Source organism: Pezoporus wallicus, unplaced genomic scaffold (genome assembly GCF_028554395.1).
Source record: "Pezoporus wallicus isolate ANWC-B61680 ecotype Strahan unplaced genomic scaffold, APGP_CSIRO_Pwel_v1 contig_5908, whole genome shotgun sequence".
NCBI lineage: Eukaryota > Metazoa > Chordata > Aves > Psittaciformes > Psittacidae > Pezoporus > Pezoporus wallicus.
Genome location: NW_026635282.1, coordinates 1034991 through 1053954, shown reverse-complemented (window position 1 = coordinate 1053954; position 18964 = coordinate 1034991). Strand labels below are relative to the sequence as shown.

The window sequence follows — 18964 nt, the reverse complement described above, 5'->3', positions numbered from 1 at the left end:
CAAGGTCTTTTTATTATTACATCAGTAATAACAAAAGGATAGTGGCATCAGAGGACCTACTATGATTTGTATGATCTCTTTGCAATCACATTAGAAATGATCTGTAATCAGTTTGACAGAGTTCATCAGTTTGAGCAATATATGCTGGTTGCATGCCCCAGTATGCATGCTGAAAGGGATGTTCAACTTACCTTTAGTTCAAAATCCATTCTGTCTGTTGTGAAATCCAGTGGAAGGAATAAAACATCAGTGTAAGGGGGAGAGTTAAACACCAGCTGACAAGAGCCAGGTTACAAGCAATTGGCAATAGAGCTTTGTGCTCAGTTTGTATGCCGAAAGGGGTGTACCAGGAAGAACACCGAAAGACAGCTTTTAAGGCAAAATAACGTTTAGTTTCTTGTGGAGGGCTGCAGCAAGGGGAGTGGCTTTTGCAGGCCTGCCTTTCCACTCCAGGCAGTGTTACAGGGGTAGCACTTTTTGCCTCTGACAGGGCAGTTCACTTTGTCCCCAGAGAATCGGGGTATCTGTAGGGTAGCTGCAGCTACTGCCATCCAGTTTTGGGAAGACCATGGGTTATAAGTGGGTTTAAATGATAGTGAGTTTGGTTCCAGTTCTACGTATCACCTCTAAGGTTCAGCTTCTTGGATTTAGACATTTTAAGGTAGTATTTTTGTTCTAGCTTTAGCAGTTGTCTAATGAGAGACACTTTTTATCACCTGAGGTATAACGCTTCATGCAATAGTTAACTCCTACTGATTACTTTGAAGAAATTAGAGATTCAGTGTTTTTGAGGCAAAAGGAAAAATAATAGTGTAACTGAAATCTTCTTTATTCACAAGAAGTAATGTAACCCAGTAATTCACACTGTGAGGCTCCACTTACAGCACTCGCATTGTCCATCCTGTGGCTTGCCATGCACAAGTACTTCATGAAGAAACTGCCAAGTGTAACTTTGCTTTTTTCAAGGGGACAGTTTTGTACTCGTGAAACTCTTTTCCCATCCCATATTGAACACGATCCAGGATCTCGGAGGTCAGTGGAAATCTTGGAACCATTGGAATGCCAGGATGTTTGCAGCTGCAGTGTTGTAATACTTTTTTTTGCTAGTGTGGCTGGTACTGTAGAACCTGGTAGTTTAACATCTTAATTTCAGAGATTTGGTCATGGTGTTTCCTGTTTCATTGTGTGTTCCCTCAGGAGGGTTGCGTCCTCAGCCTCTTGCAGTGCTACAAGAGGCAAAAAAGAACACAACCCCTCCAGCCTTAGCCTTCACTGAAAAGCATGCTGCTATAACCAGTGATCTTTTTGTATAAATTTTGCCCTCCTTCCTCCCACCCCTAATTAAAAAACAGCAGCTTGACAGCACAGCAGCAAATGCACATTAATATCAAACAGAATTTTCACTACTGTTTTCTTATTAACATAGGACGTCAGTATGTAGAGTTAGCTAGATCTGCACATGGGACCATTCTTGCTGTTAAAGGCTTTAGGCTGGAATAGAGCCCCAGTTTTTTAAAAGAAATGCAACATTTGCAGATCAGATATTAATTACATGCTATATAGAATTGTATTTTTCAAACAAATTTTATAAATAAAAAGCTAGGCCTTTCAAACCATCAGCAATATTAATTTTGGATTTGAAAGATAAACAGCCACCTAACTGTGAATTAGAAAAATACTGGCCTAGGTTGCATAAAAACCTCCTTTAAATAAATACTGTAAGTTTTCACTATGAAAATTCAGTGGCATTGTACTTTAAAAAACTGTAATGATGTAACCATCTGTAATGATGCTCGAGTTGTTTATCACAAATCACATACACATACAGGAAGTCAGATGGCCAAAAAAGGCTATGTACGGGATTAACACACAGCTCGACAGAAAGTACTCTTGGTATGCTCTGCTCCTTCATCATAACTTCCTGACTGTTGTTGCCGTGATCAACTGCAAATCCCGGCACCCTTCTCCCAGAGGTTGCTTTGCCGTTCTAGAAGGTCCAACACCCCAAAGGCTGATAGAGGTGACTGTGGTTGTGGTCTTGTGCATTGGCCCCTCAGACCACCGGTTTAATCTCAGGGTGGTTTACAGTGAGTGGGTCTGGCTTCCAGTCTGGTTGGAAAAAGTGAATATTGAATGTCCGTGCCCAGTTCTCAAACACTCGTTTCTCTGTGATAAAACGGTGATGGCTGCCCTTCCGTCCCCGCTCGTGTGACATGTACATTGTGCATTCGTCAGGTCCCAGAGGTTCATAATAATGATAAGGTACTGAAGGATGATTAGGATCCCTGTGGAAGAAAGAAAATAGATGGAAGACCGAGATGTTCTTTTTCACTGATTGAAAAGATGCTATCTTTAATAAACTGATGGGCTTAAATCCACTTTTTCTCCCCGTTAAACCAAATTTCTAGGTGGCTGCATTGGTTTTGCATCTTTAATACGTCAGAATACGGCAGAGGTGTTTTCCTTTCTATTGCTCTCCTTTAATCGCCTCCTCCCAGTTAAAGAAAGGACAGCAGCAGCTCAAAACCAAGGAAGAGTGCTGCAGGGCTGTCTTACTCTGAAATTTGAAGCAAAGTGCTTAAAACAGATTTATATCTAGATTGTGATTTGTAAAAAGCCTTGCAGAGGTGTTTACTGGGCTGGGGAAGAAGGGGAAGAGAGAGATAGAGGGAAGTGGTTATCTGTGTCACATCAGCTCAGAGCATTCCCAGCATGGTACACAAGGTTCTGAGGGCACGTTGCTGAGTGCATATGCATGCTAGGTCAGTGATAGAGTCTGCTGTTGCTGTTTTTATAATCATACATCTGATGCACAAATGAGTTCTTTCTGATTCTACAACAGCAACTTTCATGTATCTAAGCTAAAAATTGAAACTGTTCTGCCATAGTATACTCCTGACACTGTGAGCCCCCTGGCATTAACCGGCAGGAAATGTGTACTCCTGTGGTGACACACAGGGTATGCTGAAGACCAATTACATATTTAGGATGAAGTTCATTTTAGCAGTTCTAACCTCAATGTTTTGATGTTATGTTCTGTAAAAGGCACATCTGTATTAAAATAAGCCAGTGATTCATTCTCCTTTTGTTTTACTCTCTATGTTAAACTGTACCCATTATGTTTTTACTTTGGGCACAGGCATTTTGGGCTGACAAGGACACATACAACCCTCTATCATAAATTCAAAGAGAGATGCCCCAGACAGAATTAACCCAACTGTATTGATCTCCACAGCTCCTATCAACAAACTGTTTTGTAGCGGCAGAAAAATAAATCCAAATATTACCATTTAATGAAGTCTTGGAACTGCTCTGTGTTAAAGCCTGAGCTAAACAGGACACTAGTACAGAGCAAAAAATCTCATGCAGATTCTGGGCTGTCAGCTCTAATATAGAGTTGATTATTTTCATTTTGAAGAGGTACTATTTAAGCTTACTTTCAATTGAATGCATCTACAACCTGTCAGTATTTTGTCCTGGTCATTATTTGTACTGTATAATTCTGTCACCTACACAGTTCTCTAATTTTTCTTATTTTGCCGTTATCCATATAGTATATGCACTGGTAATGTACAACAGTGCTTCTGCTTTCCATTTGTACCATAGATTAATGTTTTAATTCAATCAATCTAGCTTCCTGGTAACACAACACAGTGATCAATCATACAGAATAACAATAAAATTACATTTCTAGAATAAGATGGATTCTAAATTTACTATATATATATTCCCACTGGAATATGTAAGACTGAAAAGAAATCCTTCAATACCTCACCTACAGAAAACATATCTGTAATGTAAAATATAACCCTAATCTAATACTTTTAAAAAAGCTACAACTATTAGATCTCACTCTTCAATTAATTTTTACAGACTTTTTTGATAAATTGGACCTCTTATTATAATCTCTTAAATTAATTATTTTTATGGTTACTGTTAAGTCTAACAGGACACATTTTAATGCACAGGCCTCTGCCTCTCATTTAGACTGCTCTTCCTCTCTGCACTGAAGCTGGATTTTACTCTTGTGTTCTTGAGGGTAAACCTGTGTTGCTCTGGGTAAATTAACTGCTTTAACATGGGGATTAGTAAAGTTGAAATCAGACTTTGAACAAATGCAGTCACAGTGGGGAAAAAGCCCAGCAGTGCAGTAGATTTGGCCAGGAGCCTCCACTGTCTGTCTCCTCACCCCAACCCTTTTTGTTATGAAGGCCTGAGTTGGGTTTGCAGAAAATCAGTTGCTGTACATCTCTTCCCTATTCCTTTGCTGTAACTGAAATTAGCAATGGATGGAAAGTCGGGTCATTTTTTTTTTTCCTCCACACAAAACCCAGCGTATACAGGTACAGGGTGCTGGTGGATGAAACAGAGGAAGGAAAAAAGGCTCGATAGTGATCCTCTTGCTTCTCCCTCACTCTGGTAACTTAGTATTTACCTAGGGTTGCACTCTTCTGTTGCCTCTTGGAAGAAACATTTGGAAGCCTCCCAGTAAGTGCTTTCTCTCTTACATTACTAGTATTCTACCGGTGGATATTTTAGCAGTGGGTTCCCTTTTGAAGACAGGGATTCCACATTGCATCAAAGGCTCTGAAGCTAGCACCAGAGTGTCCTAAGCCCTTAGCTCCAGGCTGTATAGTGGGTCACTGGGTTTGGCCCATCAGAAACAATCCAGAGCCAACTGCTGCACAAGGCCTGGTAGGAAGAGAGGCAGGGGAGCATGGTTTGGGCATCCTGTGGGGTTCAGGCATCCCCTGATGGCTTGCATTCAGGTCTGCTGGCTGAACTGGATGTGAATTCAATGCAAAAATGAAAATGCTGGTAGCTTTAGAATAGCTCTCCAAGCCTACTCTTCAGCTGACCGAGGCTTTGAGGCTAAATTCCAAATGTCATATTTTGGATTTAGGAACTCTGAAAGGCAACTTACTTAGGATGTTTTGTATGAAGTCTTTCTCCTTTCATGGGAGTTCTGGATTCCACTAGATTGCATGCTAGTAAGGTTTGCATTTGAACTCTGGCTTGAGTAGCTACACCATAACCCAAATTAACTGTACTGTTATTTTCTAACTTTGCAATTAGCTTGTGTCACCAGCAAATGAAATGCATGAGTAATTTCTATACGGAAATTGCTTGCCACCTCATTTATTAACGTTAAAACAGATGCTGTTTTATCACTGACTGATACTGGACATTAATCAGTATTTTGTCAGACTTTGCATGCATATTAATATCACAGCTGGGAGAATCTAGGAAAGTTCCTCTGTAAAATACGCTGTACTTCCTGCCTAACAGCCTGCCAGCACAGCAACCGCCTAAGCACTTGTAACCAGTGTCAGTCTTCTACTGTTTGCCACTTCAGTGCACATTTTCCCACAGATGGTATCCACCCACAGTGAAAGCTGAAAATACAGCAAACAGTGTTTGCCTCATAAGAAACAAGGCAAAAAAACAAGGGCATCCCATATCACATTTTGGTCACATCATCTTTTACAGATGAAGAGATATTATGAATCAATCCACTGAAGCTATATGTACGTTTTGGCAAATAATTTGTATTTTGAAGGGTGAATAAAGGGTCATTAATATGTTGAGTGATGGGCAAGGTGCTATGCCAGGACTGTGAAGCTTTCTGGGTATTTTTTGCCTTCTATTGCTAGGATCCCATTTGTTTGAGCTCTGGAAGAGTCCTGTTTGCCAAACCAATTATGCGTTTTGTTATTAAGGTAATGAAGTGAGATTCAGGCATATGGACAAAAGGGTATGACTGTCTCCCACACAGTTTACGGTCCTGTGAGCACCCCTTCTTCCATTAAGCCCCAGAAAACATAAACTAGCAACAACTGCTTCTTTGCATTTGATTTAAAGCAATTGAAAGAGGAGACGGGGAGGTAAGAAAACACTAGATTTAAAAGCTGTACCCAAAGGAATAAATTAAGGGATTTCAAATGCCAATTTTCAGGCAAATTATCACAGATGGGAAATGGCCTGGCAGTCAAATGAGGATTCTTACAGGAAAATGATCTGGTTCCATAACTGGAGCAAAAATTATTCATATTAGTTAAAATAAAGCTTAGAATTAAGCTTTAAGTTTCTGGTAGTTCAAAAAGGCCCATGAAGAGGAGGGGGGTTAAAGAGGGCTTTTCTCACTAATACTTCAAGTCATCTTTGTGTGCATGAGTAGCCAGATATACCTGCAAGGAATCAGCCTCTTGCTGCTACAGCTACTCCAGTGTTGGAGTTACTACAAGCTGCATTAAGGCTTGTCTCTGTCCTTCCCTCATACTGGCGATGCTGCAGAGCCACCACAAGAGCAGCAGCACTGAAGTGCCTTCAGGAATGGTGGTGCAATTCATGCACCACCATCTAGCTGCTTTCATAGGGAGGCAAGAGGAAAATCCTCCATATCCCAGTTTAGGAGGGAGTCCTGTGCATACAGCAGTCTCCTAAAGGGAGCTCAAAGAGGGAAATGCTTCCTCTCTGGGGTATTAGTTTGCTCCAGCAAAGGCTAGGACTGAGCACTGGAAAAATACATCAGGATGGCTTGCTTTCTTGTGAGAAATGCACATGCTCTCCAAAATCTTTGCAATGTGCAAGGAGGCACAAGGTTTCAACTTACTCTAAAATGTGCAAGTCAGATGTATTTAACAACATGAGAGCAGTATCAAAGCCATTAACCCTTACTACAGCATAAATCTATAGCAAAATAAAGGGATCCAAAGTAACATATAGCTTTGCTGTAAAGTACGAAAAATTTATAATAATCAAGTCACCAATTCCAGTTCAGCTATAAAAATCAATGTCCAGTGAAAGTAAATAGAAATGAACCTAAAAGATGTTGTTGCAATTAATAGTGACAAATCTTTTAGTCTGTACTCCAGACTCCTTCACCAGGCTAATTTCCCTGCACGGGTGGGAAGCAATTTGGTTAATGATCTTAAGCTAATAATGTGTAGCAGAATCAACAGTATGATATTCACGGTACCTTTGAGATGTCCTTCACGTTACAGATGTGATACTAATGGAGTTCCATGACAGTGATCACCCACACTCATTACTTACTCCACAAATTAATACTTAAAAAATAATGGGTACTGCTGCAGTTTAAATTTGGAGATACTAACTCTGAATAGAGAAAAGAGGTTTGGGTTTATTTTAATCTTAGTGATTCTTTTGTTGCACAGCAACTGAAGTACATATACCATCTTGTGAACACACATGAGAAATAGGGTGGGGTTTGTTGTTTGGGGGTTTGTTTGGTTAGTTTTTGTTTTGTTTTTTTTTCATGGTAGGTTTGTATTTTGTCTGACTGAAAACCAGGAAATGTGGCTTAAAATTACAAAACACTTCTTTCTTTCAACTGTTCTATTTTATTGTCATATTTCTTTGAAAGGAAGCACTGTTTAACTTCCTAATGAGTGGCTGAAGAGCAAACTAAGAAGGTTAACTGTATTTATGGCAAGAGATTCCTTTTGTAGATCTTCATGGACAGCTTCTTCCAGGCATGGCAACTGCAGTTTTCCCCTTCATCACATGGCAAATATACCTGAAGTAAAGACACTTTATATTCTTTTCATTAAGAAATGACCTTTTCCCTTTCATAAAAAGGGTGAGTGTACCTTTATGTTAGGATTTTTTTATGCAGGCTGTAAGCATTATTATTACAGCTATCAGTGGAAGGACTGAGCACAGCCTTTTTTGTGTTATAATTTAGTGTTATATCCATTTTATTTTAGGATGTATCCTAATATAAAATGTAATAAAAATAAAATGTATCAGCTATATGAAAGCCTTTCATATGGTCTCTACCTGAAAAGTTAGTATTGAACTTTGCAGTGAATTGCGGTCTTCTGCATTTTCAGATCATCAGTTTATTCAGGAACTACTTCCATGTGCCACTGGAATACTTCTGGAGTAAGGCAGACCACCCACTTACAGAAACTGAAGAAGTGTGTCTTGGCCAACTGCAGTGACAGGAGAACTGAAATGCTGTGCTGCGGAAGGTATTTATGTTGTCTGGAATATCTGATCTGGTTTGTTATTTTCCTTGGAGAATTCATAACGAAATCTGGCAGTACATCACAGCATTTATCATTAGTGTTCTGTTATAATTTGTAGAAATTCTCACAAAGTGGTATTTAGTGTTGACATTTTATAGCGTAATTTCTTCAGTGATTTGTGCTATGTGCCCAGGACAAATGCAGATTCCGGAATGATCCTTTCAGTGCTCAGAAGGAAGTCAGAGCAGTCCTGTTCTCTGACAGATGAGCTAACCTGTCACTGCAGCCTTGCTCCCCTTGCCTCTGGAAAGGATCTTGAATTAGTCAATGGACCAGACCTCAGTGAGATCACTCTATTTGCAACAGAAAATTCAAACAAGTACTTCTTAGTGAAAGGGAGTCATGTGCAGTTGACAAAGCATTGCACTGATGCCACTGTTCCAGACTGCTAGTACCAGCTCTGTGCGCATCACTAGTCACTGAACAACGCAGATGGGATGAGGTCAAGGTGTGGCCACACAAGTACATTTTTCTGAAAGCCCAGAGTGCCAGGCCTAGGAATGGATGGACAGGTGATAGTTAAGTCAGCATAAAGATTGTTGATGTAAAACAAATCTGTATGAATTTATATCAGATCAGTACTTTGCATCATGTGGCTAAATGTGATTTTGGTCCCGTAGCTGAAATCCTGAAGACTGTTTCCCTGTATCACTGCTCCATAGCAGGAAACCTTAACCAGCACCTTGCATCTAAGTGGTGAATATGTCTGGAGGCACAACATATCCATAAAATGTACCAAAGCTGTTGGTTCATAAACAGTGTGAAAGGGGGTAGTGATTTAAGCTCAGCTCCCACTGGCAGAATCTGTGTGCTGCTGCTTCTGCCACTTGTAGCCCATGTCCTGAATGCCCCAAATGGGCGATTACAGGACTGATCATCTATTCTGTGTAGGTCCAAATCCTGTTTGGTTTTTGGTTTTGATTTTTTTTTTTTTTTTTGGTGGGGATTATCTAGGAAGCTAGTTTACTGGAAGACTGGGATTTATGTGACAGATACAATTTTAATTGAGCTGCATAGAAAGTTCAATTTAGAAACTAGTCACTGTGAGATCTCTGTTCCTCTATTAGCTGGGGGGAAACTTTAAAACAAAAGTAATGTTTTCCAGTTCTACTTTTTTCAAGACTAATCTCATGCCAATTCCTGCATTACTTTTAGCTGATAAATATATTCAGAGACTGAACGAAACCAGCAAGATGGATTAACTCTCCCACACTACAAACAACATTTTTAAATATTTTATATAACATAATTAAATGCTGTTTGTTGTCTTCAGAATCAGATCTGTGGATGTGTTAATTAATTGCTTTAAGAGGGCTGAAGATGTTGCAGAGAAAAAAAATTAAAAGATTCAGATATTTATCTGTAGCGTTCAACCTTGTTGGCTAATAATGGTTCCAAAATAATTCCTACCTGCAGAAATCCGGTGGCACCATGCCATAAACATTTATCCTGTCACAGAGCTCTAATGCGATAGACATTGTGAACCAGCCCGTGCTAAGCCAAGTGTTGGATATCTTCCTGAAAGCAAAAACATAATTAAGTTTCTAGGCTGACAAATAATTTGTGATATATCTGAAGCAACTTCTGGGCATTTTATTTTATTCTTGTGAAAGGTTATGAAAATTGGGCAACCAAGACTACTTTGCTTGTGCACCTTTTAAGGCTTTTGCTAGCGTCTTCTGTCAGCAGACTAATCTATGCAGAAAATGTCCTTGCTGTAATTAATTTTGGGCACAGCAATGTTAATATTTAGCTGACCTTTTGTTAAGTTTACTGTAAGTGACTGAATCTCCATGTGCTATATTTATAATCTTCTGCTAGTAATGTATACACATCTATAATCACATACTAAGTGCTCAGGAAGATGCATCATGAGGGGTAAAGAGGGCTGCTTAAAATGCTGCCTCCCACAGCATGCAGAGGAGTGTGTCTGCTGGAGCGAGATTGAGCCTCAAGTGCTTGGTCTAACCCTCTTTCCTCTTACCCTGTCCATGATTTGATTTCTAGAAGCTCCCAGAACCTCACTGTGACTGCTGGCAGGAAAGTTACTTAGCTGCTATGCCTGTCCCTTAGCCAGCTTGGGAGTGAACCTGCCCGGAGTTGCCTCCCTGCCTGGTGGGCCCTTTGAATTTGAGTGACAGTGCTGCAAGGGAGCCCTCTAAGGCAGCTCCTTTCCTGGCCTTCTCTGCAAGATGGGAGAAATCTTTAAAAGAAGCACAGCTGATCCCAGCATTATTTATGCAAAATAGGAGAGATCTCCACGTAACTGCTCACAGATGCAAGAGATTTAGAAGCTATGCTTAAACTTTGCTGTAGCACAGGTTCTGATCTGAAAAAGGGCAACAGTAATGTTTGGTCTTCCTAGCATTTGCCAGTCGTTGCTGTTCAGTGTGGATGAGCTGGGTACTATAACGGTTGCACAGCACATACACTGAAAGTCCTGGTCCTATGTTAAGTTCCTGCACTGTCCCTATGCTGGGGGAATTTTGGCAGTCTTGTAACAGGAGGGTCAAGGCAATGCCAGAGAGAAGCACATCTTAAAGGTGTTGTAAAGGCATGTTTAGCAGCAGCCCTAAATGACCAAGTTGGGCATCTCTCTTAGAAATGGAGGCATATAAAGTTGGGTATTTGCTCCAGAAAAAACAAGTTCACTCAAAGTCTCTCTTCAAATGTTGCTAAAGGAGACAACTGGCCTCCCTAATGCCTCCCACTCAGGTAAAGAAGTCCTGCAGGAAGAAATTCATGGTGGTATCATCTGTGAACCAGAAAGGCCTCAGATTCCTGATGTCCGCCTGTCACAGTGATTGGCTATCCTTTCATCTCTTGCTAAAACTGAGGCACGATGAGAGCACGCACAGGCTCATGGATGGGTTGTGTGCTGTATCACACTGTACTGATGTGGAATGTACATTAACCCCATTCTACTACACCTATATCTGCCTGACACCTGCGAAGTTTTGTGAGCCCCCCCAAAAAGCATAGCAAAGAACTCTCATCAGAGCAGTCACCCAGGTATCCCAGGTCTTGACCTCAGTCCAGGGCCGTCTTTTACAGTGACAGCAGGATGCACCACAATCCTGGAAGCAGGGACCTGAAGCCACAACAGCTACTGTAAGCCAGTGCCAGTGATCACTAACAAGTAATTCAGTAGGAAAGCAGCTTCCTAAGCTAAAGCTGAACAAGTTGGTTCCAAGTAGGTCACCTAAGGGCAGCAGGAGGGGGATGTTTTGACCACTGTCAGATTAAGGAATGCCTTATACGAATGTTCCCAGTTTCCTCAGTGAGTTAGACTATTACGAAGGAAAAAAAACCCAAGTGGTAGTATCAATACCTGCTGCTTAACTAAAAGTGTCTGAAGGATGGTGGAGAGCCTGTGTAGCTTGTCCTGTCCTTTGCTGGGCATCTGACAGCGTGTGAACACCTGAAATGTACATTTTTATTGCTCCTGACATACAGACTTTCAGGCTAAGCTAGCATTTGGAGAATAACATGATTTAAGCATCTCATTAGTTCCAATTATGGAGCCTTATTTATTTTCTGAAATTGCACTTAAGCTTTGGGGGTGGTGGTGCAATTTGTCACATTGTCATAGCTAGGTCATAAGCTCAGCAGAGGCCTTCAGGCACTGAAACAATACAGTGAAACCAGTAAATAATTTTTGGTTCAAAATCATTAGGAAAGGGAGAGATAGGGAAAAGTCTAAAAAAAAAATCGCGTTCCTGAGCCTGTGAATTGCTAGGTAAATCAGGAACACGGTCAGGCTAAGAGTACTTTGGAGTAATGTGCACAAGGCCACTGTTTTAGCTGTCTAAGACTTTACATTCCAAAACCAAGGGAGCAATCATATCTAGACCATGACCGAAGTGGCTGTGCTTTACACAGGTCCAGCAACCCAGCTAGGCTACCTGTCAGGTTAGTTTTCTTTTTGCTTACACACACTTACTTTGTAATTTAATGTTTTCAATAAATAGGAGAATAACTGAATTTAAATAAACTAGCTTAAAAGCTAAACAATGAAATAAAATTTAAAACTTAACTCAAGTATCACTCTAGCCTCTTTAAATACCATGTCTGTAGGACAGCAATACAGACACAGGGTTGCAGTGTCTTGCCTTTTCAAGATCTGAAGAAGAGTCCAACAAAAGAATACTGTTTTTATACCTACTCAGCTGTAATGGAAGGATATGAAGAACTGTCATGTGCTTATTAGGGGAAATTATCAGATATTCTTTTATATCCTGAACTAACACACTGTGCTGATAATTCTGTAGTGCACACTAAATTACAATTAAAGGCCTTTCTGCTCCACCAAAATCTCATTTATAATCTCTACGGAAATACTCTTCCTGCAGTTATTTCATTTATGCTTCCTTTATCTAATTACTGTAATACTGGTTCTGAATCATATTTTCTTAATGTGCCCTTATTCAATTATAAAGTTATTTTGAAGTACAGGTACTTTATAATACCAAATATATTGCTCTGCAGCCTTTGTCATTCACCAAACAATTTAAGTGGCAGTGTTTTCTGAAGGTTTCCCTTCGTTTCAAAATCAGGTGGGTTTTTTTTTGAAAAGCACAATACATCCAATTACCTTTATTCTCATCATTCTCAAGACAGAAATGAATGGTTTGATCATTGCAACCTTGTAATCAGGCTTCTCTCTCCCTCCTTTGTTTTTTGCAGGCACTAATGTCAAGAGCTCAGCAGAAACCTCACAGGGAACAGCAAGCAGCATTCTGGGCTGTACAATGTTCTGCTCCTGCCCCCACAGCTACATAAATTTTCTCCCCTTACTAATTCCTTCCTACCCGTGTTTCTTTTCATCTTCCCTCTCTTTTGCTGTACTGCCTATTCATTTATTTTCATCTCCCGTTTTAATCTTCTTAGTCCTTCAAGTATGCTGTATGTGCCCTCTAAAGGAGCAGTTCGTACACAGCAGAGCCTGTGATTTCTTAAAAGCAACAGGACCTATTCATGCAGCTGAATTTTGCTAGTGTTCATGTGCCCTTGATTCACACTGGGAGTATAGGGTGCCCATGACTGAGTCTGCTATAAACTGGTTATAATGTCATTAATGTCTCAAATGCCTTGAAAGTATTTCAGAAACCAAGACTGAGCCTGGTGCCTGTGCAGAAACAGAAATGCTTTCACCACATGCACAGCTATAGGCCTCTTGCTCCCCATGGGTGGTGCAGAACCAGAAAGAGGAGCTTGCACAGCAAGTATCAGGAAGGGAATGGGACTGTGGCTCTCCCTGGCAGAACTGACCAGACTGAAGCAGAGGAGGTAACTTGTTCCTCAAAACCGGGAACTGCAAGTGGTCTTACACTGGAAAAGTAATCCAGGAAAGGAGGTGGCAGTGTGCACTCCTTGTGTAAAGGATCTGACCCTTAGGGCTGATGGTGGGCCATGGTACACTGCGACTACAACTTTGTTAACTTACGTGCCTTTGCAAACAGTGGGCATACAAATAGATAATCCTTTGCACTGTTCTTGAAGGGTTCAAATGCTTAATTCACCTTCTCGCTTCACTGTACTTTAGGTGAACAAACCTGGGAAAGACCGTAATACATCAGAACTGGCAGGGTATCTCCCCTTAGTATCCCTCCTTCTCGTTCTGACAGAGGCAGTCTCTGGCAGAGACCCAAGCAATGCTTTGAAGATGAAGAGAAAAGGACCTTTAATGGTAAGAAACTGACCAAGTTACTGTGAGTCAGTCAAGAACTTAGATGCATAGTTCGATACACTATAACTGAACAGAGCTCTGCAAGCAAACTGAGGGGGTATGACAAAGGCAGCGAAATGCCAAGCAAAGATACAGTCACCTTCAGCTAAAAGGATACAAAAGCTTCCTTTAACACTGGTTCTGCCTTTGTTGTGCAGCCCAGAAAACACAGTCCGTGCTCTTGAGTCCTCCCTCCCACACACTTTGGTGTGTATGTACAGTATTTGTGAAGCTAGAAAATCTCACTATGAATTACTGCACAATAAACCTACCTCTTCATTTGTACCTAAGTGGTGGGGACCCTGTTCCACTTTTACAGCAGCATATTTAATAAGTAAAAAATAGGAGTTCATTAAAAATAAATTTATTTCTTGCTAGGAAGTCTTTGGTTTAAATGTCCATTTTCAGACATTATATGCTCAAGTCCTGCAGTGGGTCACTTACTAAAATTTGATTTGAAGATCTGCCTACAAGTCATAAACAGTCTCGTAAAGATGTAACTATCGTAATAACTTTCCTTTTCCCGGTTGGAAGTATAAGATGAACTGTTTTGAAGCACCTAATGTATAACTAATGTTTATTTGTTTTACAAGAAGCTTTACAGCTGCAATGTTCCAAGAATGCTTAAATTCAATAAACAGCTATTATAATTCACTGAATGGTGACATTTCCTCTATAAGAAAACATAACCTATCCCTTCTGATTTTTCAGAATCAGTAAAAAAAAAAACAACTTCCAGGTATATTACCCCAAAGTGAGACTTAAACAGCTCCTGCCTCCTTGGCTGTGTAAACAGTACATCCAGCTTCTGGTATTCAAAGTTGATGAGGCAATATTCTATACAAATTATTTTGATGCATATTTTTTACTTATCTTACAAGTGATGTTATTTGGCATGTCATATTATATTACGACTCATGAGGCAGAGGATTTAATGGGTGTGATGGTCCCTCTGAGCAGATCTGAAATTGGTATATATATATAAACTATGTTATTTTACTACTGTATAAACATCCCCCAAATGTACCCACATAAATTCTCACCTGTCTTTCCCAGTTTCCTGTTTAAAAAGGTCATCAAACTGAAGCATCTTGTGGCGAGAAATCATATATGCTTTTAATTGAGGAAGTATCTGATTCATCAGCTGCAGGTTGTTATACACCAAGCCTTTACCATCTCTCCTCATGTAGCTGCTAGGACCCCAGAAGATAAACACGGCTCCGTGGCTCATATTTAAGAGTTCGTTGCGATTTCGCAAAATCCTCTGAATACTGGAGTGTGCAATGACTCGAAGGCTTGTTTTGTTTCCAACATCTTTTCCATAACCTCGAGTAGGTGCATCATTCATTCGTATTACACACTCTGTCTCGTCGATTCTTTCACCTTGTTTACTTCCCAGAAGGTGTCCAGAGCTGGTTACCAGTGCACAGCTCTTGCAGTGCATTTTTAAAGGCTGCAAAGACATACATACTTCAAAATTAGCTGTAGACATCTTCGCACCCACTACATGACAACTATGTTTTACATGTACATGGCATATTTTACAGCAAATATCTCAGAGCACTTTATATAATTCTCTGCCAGCAGTTTTCTGAAATAACTGGGGACACATTATCTGCACATTTCGTAGATGGGGAAAATGTTGTGTAGGTCTACAGCCCTTAAACTTCCTCCGTGGGTTCAAGTCATAGAATCATAGAATAGTTAGGGTTATAAAGGACCTTAAGATCATCCAGTTCCAAGCCCCCTGCCATGGGCAGGGACACCTCACACTAAACCATGTCACCCAAGGCTCTGTCCAGCCTGGCCTTGAACACTGCCAGGGATGGAGCATTCACAACTTCCCTGAACAGCCCATTCCAGTGCCTCACCACCCTTACAGTATATCCAAGTCCTCACCACCCTTCCTTATATCCAGCTCCACTGTTTAAATCCTCCTTTCCACTGCTGCTTCATATAGAGTATTCAGAGCAGCTCCTATACTATTCTTGGCTGCCAGGACTGTACTTCCACTTGCCATAAATGAGCTATAATTAGAGCATTTTTGATTATTCCCTTTCAGTCTTTTGCAGGACATAATCAATTTTAAGTCCTCATAAGCACAGGCGTAAATAGCTTTTCAACCTTGGGGTCAGGGAATTTTGCTACAGGAAGAGAGCTATACCTTGGTCCAATCCTTCCATGCTATTTCCAAGTTGCTATAGAACAAGTGTTCGTGTACCTCTGTGTTTCAACAGTCAGAGCTGGTCATTAATGTCTGTGTATATTTTACATGACAGGGAGTTAGTGCACTGAACTTTTTCTAGCTTGTCAGGTCATGTTTAAAAGTTACACAATAAAATGGAACAAGGAGGTGCCTGATCAGTGAATGGCTGACCTAATGGAATCAGGAGAGTAAAACAAGCTTCCATGAAAATGAAAATGCATGATAAATCCTATTATTGAAGTATGCCACCAATACAGATATAAGTAAGGTAAGTATGAAATTGTATCTGCCGCTCAGCATGAGAACTAAAAAGGGGCCAAGGGTTATCCTCGAACTGCTACTTTGTAACAAGAATACAATAACCTGGGAGGTAAAGACTGTTTAAAAAGGTGGCCTTCCAGGAAACAGTATCTTGCAGCATTTAAGACCAGTAACATTGTATTACAGAATATACATAGCGTGTCTTCTCCTTTCTTTGAAAAAATACAAGTGAAACAAACAACCCCAAAACCAAAACTGGCAAGCTGAACTGTGGTTGCTCACTGGTCCAGGATTCCTTGGAAGGCCATCTGGATCTACTGATCTTCTTCCCTAAGGATGTCCATCAGAAATTTCTTTTCATTGCTAACCATAAAGAATGACATTCCAATACCATCCTGGTGAGTAACAGGTTGGTTTAATTCCAGAGGCTCCAAATCAGGCACACAATACACAGAGAACAGTTGTCTCCTGCAAGTGGCACTGGCCTGATCCTGTAACACCAAGTAGATCAAGTGTACCTAGGAGGTGACAGTATTCATTGCTCTGAAGAGTGCTAGCAACCTAAGCCCATCTTTTACAACAAGGGCCTCAACACCTCGGGTTCAAACCCTGTGGTCTCCATGGCAGCTTGTTATTCATGCTATTACAAACATGGCTAACATACCTCCAGGTGTAAACTTACTTGGTGGGTTTATTAGCAATGAGGGGACATTATGGTGACACACAATTACACTTAATATCAACCACATGTATATTGGAATCAAATAACTAAATCAGTGTGAAGTGAGGCACAGCTTAAAACTGTAAAGCTGAGAAGACATAGCCTAGGTCTGAGATTATCTCAGACTTCCATTCCAAAATGCTTTGGCCCCCAGTATTTGAAGGGGATATGTTACTTAAGTAACTTGGTTTTAATTTTGAAGGTAATAAGTGGTTGTAGTCTGAGCCTTTCTTCTGTGAGAATAGCTAATGAATGATTAAATGCTTTTCAGTTAAAGAGAGAATCTGTGTAATGATACAACCAGTAAGCTTTGTATCTCCATCTTCCCCAAACTGTTAACAAAGTCCCGTTTCTTTCACATATATGGATTGTAATCCTGAGCTAATGATATGGGTAGAAATGTTCATGCCTTTGTGAGCCAAGGTTCCTAATGCAGTATTTACATGCATTTTCCTTCAACCTTTCATCTGCCAGTTTGATGAATTACCAAGCAAAAGCTCTAAGGTGAACTAGCTGCTCCACCATCATGCTTGGGAAGGCAAGATGAAGTGCTAATGAGGTTAAAGGAAATGTAGTCAGCACCAATATTAACTCACATGGGTTTGAATATCCACATAGCAAGACATTTTCACCTAAACAATCTCTGCTGGTTTCTGGCCTACTGAGCTAAGACTTACTTGTTTCTTTTAAAAGTCTGCCAGAGAATCCATCAGTTGTTAGAAAACAACGGCCACCATCAGCAGAGCTGTGAAAACTTGGGGAGGGAGGGTGAGTGAGGAGATGTCAGCATTTGCTAAATGCCAAACACTAACACCCCCCAAAACACCTGTCCCAGATCTTGTTTGAAAACTGTTTCTTCTGGGAAAAAGTCTTTAGACTGAGAGACATTCAGGTATAGCCCCGCTACTTGAATGATGCATGGGGGCTGAGCCCATGTAGCTGCTCCGGGCAAGTCATTTTCAGTCACCTCACTCAGACGCTTTCAGTTGTCTACAAAACTCACACCTAAAAACTGTCAGATGAATTCACAGCCAACAGCCACAACAGTCTCCTACCAGCTGTTTATAATGCTTTGACAATATTGAAAGCAAGGGGAGAAAAAGCTATTGGCTGCAATATCATCTCATTGGGAGGCAGCAGTTGCACTAGAAATGTCATCTACTTAAGCAATAGTAATGGAGGCACAAGGCAGTTCTTTGGGATTGATGACCAGCTGGGAAAAGTTGATGGCCTGAGAATAACCAGGGGCCATTAAGCCAGAAGAACATTAGCTCCGCAGAAAGCTCTGTTACAGTAATTATTACAGTGATGTTTGGGAAAAAAGGCAAACAAAAAAAAAAAAGCAAACCCATGACATATGAGTTACATTTCAGGTAGGAGATGCAGCTCTTGCTTCATGAGCCTTGCTTCAAAATGACCAGAAAAGGGATAGGGTGAGAGGCAGGTGAGCTTTATGGCATCTGTATTAATTACCTTGAAATGCAGCATATTGGGCATGTAAAAGCTGCTGACACTCAGTCATACCCATTGTCAGTAAGCAGCCACAGTTCCATATGTACCTGAATCACATGTACAGCACCTTGCACAACATGGCAGTGCATGTGGCTATTTGGGCAACACAAGGCAGTCATATCAACACTGACGGCACTGAGACAATGAACAAGCCAAGAATTTGCCACAAAAATTGCCCAAATTACCTCTCAGTTCCAGTCACCTAAAGATACATACAGGGAAAGGGAGAAGAGAGGGTACAGGACAGCAAGCTCACAGCGTCAGAAACCCGGAAGATGGCAAAATCAGTTGCTGCTTTCCTGGGATAGATGGGCTATCCCAAGGGAATGAAGGAAGCAGGTGAACCTTGCTGGTAAACCCCGTAATAGCACCTTAACCCTGTAACAAATGAGTGCAACCTTGCACCACTGTAAGTATCACAGGCCAAACTAACTCCTGGCAAGTTTCACTTATATAGATTATAGCCTGGGAAGTACTGCTGC

At 40.7% G+C, this 18964-nt stretch overlaps 1 protein-coding gene and 1 long non-coding RNA gene across 4 annotated transcripts in view; one reads left to right on the top strand and one right to left on the bottom strand.

Moving 5' to 3' along the window:
• Positions 1–2014: 2014 nt before the first annotated feature.
• The window catches only part of ST6GALNAC5 (ST6 N-acetylgalactosaminide alpha-2,6-sialyltransferase 5), a 125174-nt gene continuing 108224 nt past the window's right edge, over positions 2015–18964 (bottom strand). For all 3 annotated transcript variants that reach the window (XM_057416829.1, XM_057416811.1, XM_057416820.1), the window contains exons 3-5: positions 14826–15235; positions 9465–9572; positions 2015–2285 (exon numbers count right to left, since the gene is read on the bottom strand). In XM_057416829.1, the coding sequence (XP_057272812.1) occupies positions 2054–2285; positions 9465–9572; positions 14826–15235 (750 nt within the window). In that variant the 3' untranslated portion in view covers positions 2015–2053. The remainder of the gene's footprint in view (positions 2286–9464; positions 9573–14825; positions 15236–18964) is intronic.
• LOC130603230 (uncharacterized) lies at positions 7866–14441 on the top strand. The gene is made up of 2 exons (XR_008973098.1): positions 7866–7997; positions 12741–14441. It is a non-coding gene; the product is annotated as an uncharacterized LOC130603230 (long non-coding RNA).